This window comes from Thermobia domestica, unplaced genomic scaffold, assembly GCF_964235325.1.
Source record: "Thermobia domestica unplaced genomic scaffold, izTheDome1.hap1.1 HAP1_SCAFFOLD_798, whole genome shotgun sequence".
In the NCBI taxonomy this organism is placed as follows: Eukaryota; Metazoa; Arthropoda; class Insecta; order Zygentoma; family Lepismatidae; genus Thermobia; species Thermobia domestica.
In genome coordinates this window covers 23,359-29,150 of record NW_027656508.1, presented here as the reverse complement: position 1 = coordinate 29,150, position 5,792 = coordinate 23,359, and the positions used below count along the sequence as shown (strand labels likewise).

Sequence of the window (5,792 nt, the reverse complement as noted above, 5' to 3'; positions counted from 1 at the left end):
ATTAATTAAATTTCAGTAAATTCTAAAAAATGGAACTTATTGGTCTCCGAATAATTTTTCTAATAGTTGCTTTCATAATAAATTGAAGGCTAAATACGATTAAAATATAAACACGAAACCAACGTAAAATATTTGTAATTTGCACTAAAATGTGACTATAAGCAAATATTTTTTTCTTTCTTTGTGGACACAATCTGGAGGAATTATATTGAAATTGATTTAAATTTATCACAGTGATGATGGAATGTAGATGCAGTACTATTATTAATTGTCATTGCACGTATATATAATAGTTTATCAACAACTGTCATGCCATACTTTTATTCTAGCTGATTTGATATTTTGATCCAACGGGGTTGCTTAGGTTTCCGTTCTTCTGTAACGTTCAGAACAACATTTTGTTTACTGTTAAACCAAACTATTTTTCTATCCTTTGTCAAGAATTTTCTTTCTGAAAACTCGATAGGAACTAGGAATTAATTTGAACCAGAAAGAAAATACAGAACAATTTTCTTTTATAAAAAATGTCCGGGAGTTTTATTGGTTGTGAAATTCCGCTAATCACTGCAATGTACAAAATTACAGACCCAAACTGATTTTTTTTTCTAATAGCAAAATAAGTATTTTAACCAAAATACCGCATTGTAATGCAAAAATAAAATATATTGTTTAAAGCGCGTATGGTAATATTTTGTAATTACATAATGAAAAACATGCACATGACCAATAATGTTAAAAAGAACAGCTGACTGTAAGAAATAATATTAAATAAGAAGAAAAATATCTTTTGTATTTTAAACAAAAATCAGTCAAAACTTATTTTAAAATATTTCGTCATGCAGTGAAAGCTAATGTAGCACCATCACAGAATGATATTTATTTTTTGTATTTCGATACGTTTTTCTTTCTTTTAAAAATTATGAAGAAGCCCACACAATAAATTATGTTCTAGATTTTTTGTACACACATTCACGTATCACACATGTTTGTTTTTGTTATATATTATATAGAGTACCAACCTGTTTCTTTTTTTTTTTTTATCCAATCACAAAATAGTTCTTCTTTTTATAGCTTTCATTCCGTGAACACGATTTTGCAGTCTTTTTATATTTCATTTCTGAACATCTCAGTGAGAGAAAAATAAAATAGATTTTCAATTATTTTCTCATTGCACAACACATTCACCTCACAGGACACACTCACATATGCCCCAGTCTCCAAATATTCACAGAAAAGAGTAGGTATATGGCATATAGTGACAATCATACTTTCAAACACTCATACACACAATTTCACTATATACAAAATAATACACACTTTTTTTCCTATAAGGCACTGCACATTGCTTTTGTACACACATGGGAAGAAAATCACACCTGCATTTAGCAGGTAATATCACAATTATTTTGAATGATTTAAATATTTTTAGAATAAACACACATCACTTTTTTTTTTTTTAAGTTAAATATGAATAGCAACGGCTCTGGATGACACATTAGCGTTATTGTGTTGAGTCCGTTGGTTATTAGGCACATCTGGCAGCGCGAAGCGTAGTTTTTGCCAAAAATATTTATCTCCCCATTGTAAATATGTGTTCGTTTTTAAGTACAAACGAATATCTGGATCCAAGTCTTTTTGTGGAACATCACCTAGAAGAATCACTATTAGTCTTCGTCTCCTGTCTTTAAGCACTTGATGGTGGGCAGATTTGAACTCGAACCTGCACCACTCGGATTTAATAAAATTTTCGGAAAGCACCATTATTGTCCTTCTGCTGGATTCCACTGCGTGAACGATGGTATCTGCTATGTAGGCCCCCACAGGAAAATCTCTGTAGTGGAGACACAGTTTGTAGGAGGGATTTCCGTGCTCAAGTTTCGGTGCCAGTTCCTCTGCAACAAAAGCCTCATCTTTGGAGCTGTAGCTAACGAAAGCGTCAAATAATTTGTCCTTGTCACCATCAAAATCTGACTTATAGAAAATGCGGATACCGTAGTGGGAATGGAACCATACTCGCATCTCTTGTCGAAAAATGAACACAAGAAGCATGACAATAATAATTACTAGGAACACTGTTAGAGTACTAATAAGTAACGGTAAATAGTCTTGAAGAATTTTTTCTTGTATGATTGTTTTTGAAGTGTAATTGTTGCAGAGAGAAGAAGCATTGTAATAAATGAAATACGGTCCTTCTTCGTAAGTTTCATTATAGACACAATGCAAATCACTTGCGTCTTTTACAATTTCTACACTGTCTTGTAGCCAGTTGCGAAAATTGTCAGCAAATTCACATTCACAGGACCAGGGATTATTGGCAAGTGTGAGGTTGTTAAGGAAAGGATTAAGAGTAAATTGCCATACAGCAAATTCGATTATGCGATTTTTATGTAAATAAAGAAGATGGAGTGTCCGTAAAGAACTGAATGTCGCATTGTGAATCGATGTTATCTGATTGTTTTGAAGATACAGTTCTCTAATGCTTTCAAGACCTTCAAATTCATAGCCTTTCAGTTCACTTATTTTATTATTTTCCAGACGGAGAATTTGGAGAGCTTTCAAACCGTTAAATGTTCGATTATGAATTATTTCTATGTTGGAATTATTTAGAAATAACTTGTACATTTTCTTGCGGCCGATGAATGCATGACTACCCACAATACGTATTTCATTACCGTCCAGAAAAAGTTCTGTAGCGTCCATTGGTATTTGATCAGGAAGTGTCGTGTAACTAGCTTCAGTACAATCCACCACATTTGCATTCCACGGTTGATCATGATAACACGTACAGTTAATAGGACACGTCATTTCACAGTCACACGCATCAAAGTCACAACAATGACAGAGAGCAAAACAATGGGATTCATATTTACACAAAAACTGATTTGTTGTAGCTTCTGTTAGGGGCACAAATCGTCGTCCATGATTGTACAAAACTCTGCAATAAATACTATCCAAATCCATCACTCGTGGTTGATTTCGCAATGTATTCGGTTTATTAATATTTTGAAGCCATTCCATTGTACAGTCACACTTAAAAGGATTACCACCAATATAAAATTCAGGCAAATTTCTGGTATGCTTAACTGATGAAATTCGGAGGGCATTTTGTGTGAGATTGGCAATTTTGTTTCCGTATAAATCAACACGTGTTAAATTTGGCTTTTTGAAAAAAGAATATGGTTGCACTTTAGTGATGAGATTGTCATTTAAAAATAGCACTTCAACACTATCAGGTATCACACTTCCACTAATTTCAGTTAGTTTATTATGGCTGATATCGAATGTCCCCAAATGCAGTTGACTCTCGATTTCGAAATAATTTCCTATTTCTGTTATTTGATTGCTGTGAATGTCAAGCCATTTAAGTCCTGTTGGTATCATAGCATAGTCGAACCACTCAAGTCTATTGTCTGATATATTTAACCAGATTAGACTTGGCAACCGTGCAAAAAGACCACCGATGTCAGCTAGAAAATTACTGTCAAGGCGGATGGCTTGTAACTTCGTATTTTCGTCAAAGCTACCAGGTTCCACTCGTTGGATTTTGTTTTTCGACAAATTCAGAATTTTCAGCGATTCCATTCGATCGAATGTCCCCTTTGTAATATTTCCAATATTATTGTCAGTCAGCCTGAGGCCGTAGATATGTTTCATATTACTAAAACTTGCATCAGTAATGGAAGTAATGTGATTTTCCCCTAAATCCAGTGTTTTCAAAAGTTCAAGGTCTTTTAATGCTGTGGGCACTTGGATGAGCTTATTGGCATTTAAATGTAAATCTTGAAGGCTTGAGCAGTTTTTGAAGGCGTTAGGATGAATTCTCTCTATTCCATTGTTGTCAAGAGATAAAAGGCTAAGAACGTATAGGCCATTAAAAGTAGCACTTTCAACAGTTCTAAGCTTGTTATGGGAAAGGATTAAGGTGTGTAAATTGTATAGAGAACCAAATGTGTTTTCAGGAATAAATTCAATATTATTGTGTTCCAGTCTAAGGATTTGTAAGCTGCTGAGATCACGGAAAACGGAAGGCTCCAGTCTAGTAATGTGGTTGTAGGAAATGTCAAGAATAACAAGGCGGATGAGTCCTGTGAAAGTTGCAGCATTGACCCACTCGGTAGAAAGTTCATTGCGCGAAAGGTCAAGAATTAGAAGCTGGTTTAGTTCATTAAAGAGTCCAGGGGCAAGGACGTTGATTGAGTTATTTTGTAAATGAATTTCTTTTATATTAAGAGTATCGGCAAAAAGTTCTGGCGGGATGCTGACTAGCTTGTTACTGGCAAGATTAATTTTGACAAGAGATTTTAAACCTTCCAGCGCACGGTCCGCTATGAAAGAAATTGCATTTCCTTGTAAATGCAGTTCTTGAAGTCTATTAAGTCCAGAAAAAGCACCTGGGGGCAAAGAGTCCAAGCTATTATTAGCTAATAAGAGGAACAAAAGATTTGCACCGCAACGATCCGATGTCCCGAAACCGAAATTTGACACATCACGAAGACGGTTAAGGGTAAGATTTAATGACTTCATGCCATGAAGGGGACAAAAAACACCTTCTGGCAACACCCAAATATTATTTTCAGCAAGATCAAGTCTTTCCAATAGGGCGAGTTCTTGGAATGCACCACTGGAAATTTCAAGCGTCATGGAAGACCAGTCAGTATTATGAGTTTTTATTGTAAGATTTCGCAGTTCCCGAAGTCCGTGGAAAGTCCCCGCAGTCAGGTTACCAATTTTACAATATTCAATGGCCAAATCTTTAAGTTCGACCAAAGCTTGAAAACTGTCAGTACTGAGGGAACTTTGGAAAAACAACACATCACTACACTCAATTCGTAAGTGCACTGTATGTTGGGGTTGTATAACACTAAAATTTGTATTTTCCAACTCACTATTAATGGTACGTAAACGACATAGGAGGGCCACTTCTTCTGTTTGAGCGTCAAGAACCACCCATTTGCACTCATCCGGGGCTTGATAGCGTAGCGCCTTGCTAAGAGACGCTGAAAGGACGCCGAGGATGGCGCCAAGCACTGTAAACACTATATGACTTAGTTGCATGGTGATGGAGGTGATGAGGATGATGATGACATCGCGGTGATGGGCAGTCCGGAGACGTTCGGGAACAGCTGCATCATTACATGCCGGGTTGTTGTCTTTCCTTCCCTCCTTTGTCCTTCACAACATGGAGGCAGGGATCTTCGCCCGGAAGGCTTGGTGGCCACATGAACGTGGCAGCGGTCTCAAGGCAGCCACCAACACTACCATAGCTCTGGGTTCGACCGACACACGCCGAGAACACACGACTTGATCACGGTCACCACTAAACCATGCTGCACAATGTCCATCCACTTCTGCGACGTCGACTTCCACAGTTGGCGTTTTACTGTTTGTTGTGGTTGTCGAGCTCCTCCTCCTCTACACTGTCAGCATGGCGGTGTAGAGAACAACAGCGGGCGTGTGAATCTTACAGCACTTGTGTATAGACTAGTTCTGGCCTTGCCGGCGTTTCTTTAACAAGCAGGGCAATTTCACGTCACCCCTTGGGCCGGTTTCTCTGGTTGGAGACTGGTTTCTGAGGTTGGCGGCCAGGTGTCACTTTCGTCGCTATGGTTCGTCTGCTTGGCGCTACTCCTCCAGTGCAAGAACGAAGAAAGGTCACGGGATTTTGACGTTCACTTTGTTGTTTTGTTCGATGCTGTAGAGAAGAATAAACTCCAATTGTCTTCTTATAACTCCACTCTTCAAAACTCAAATGACCTGTGAAAGAATCTAGTAGTGAGGATTGACATCCACAA

The 5,792-nt window shown here is 37.4% G+C and overlaps 1 protein-coding gene across 1 annotated transcript; it reads right to left on the bottom strand.

Moving 5' to 3' along the window:
* Positions 1 to 506: 506 nt before the first annotated feature.
* On the bottom strand, positions 507 to 5,564 carry LOC145677344 (toll-like receptor Tollo). The gene has a single exon (XM_081747869.1). The coding sequence runs from the start codon at positions 5,053 to 5,055 to the stop codon at positions 1,462 to 1,464; it is 3,594 nt and encodes a 1,197-aa protein (XP_081603995.1). The 5' UTR covers positions 5,056 to 5,564; the 3' UTR covers positions 507 to 1,461.
* Between the last annotated feature and the right edge of the window lie 228 nt (positions 5,565 to 5,792).

Coding starts and splice junctions, on each gene's coding strand:
- LOC145677344 (XM_081747869.1), bottom strand. CDS start 5,055: ATGCAACTAAGTCATATAGTGTTTACAGTGCTTGGCGCCATCCTCGGC.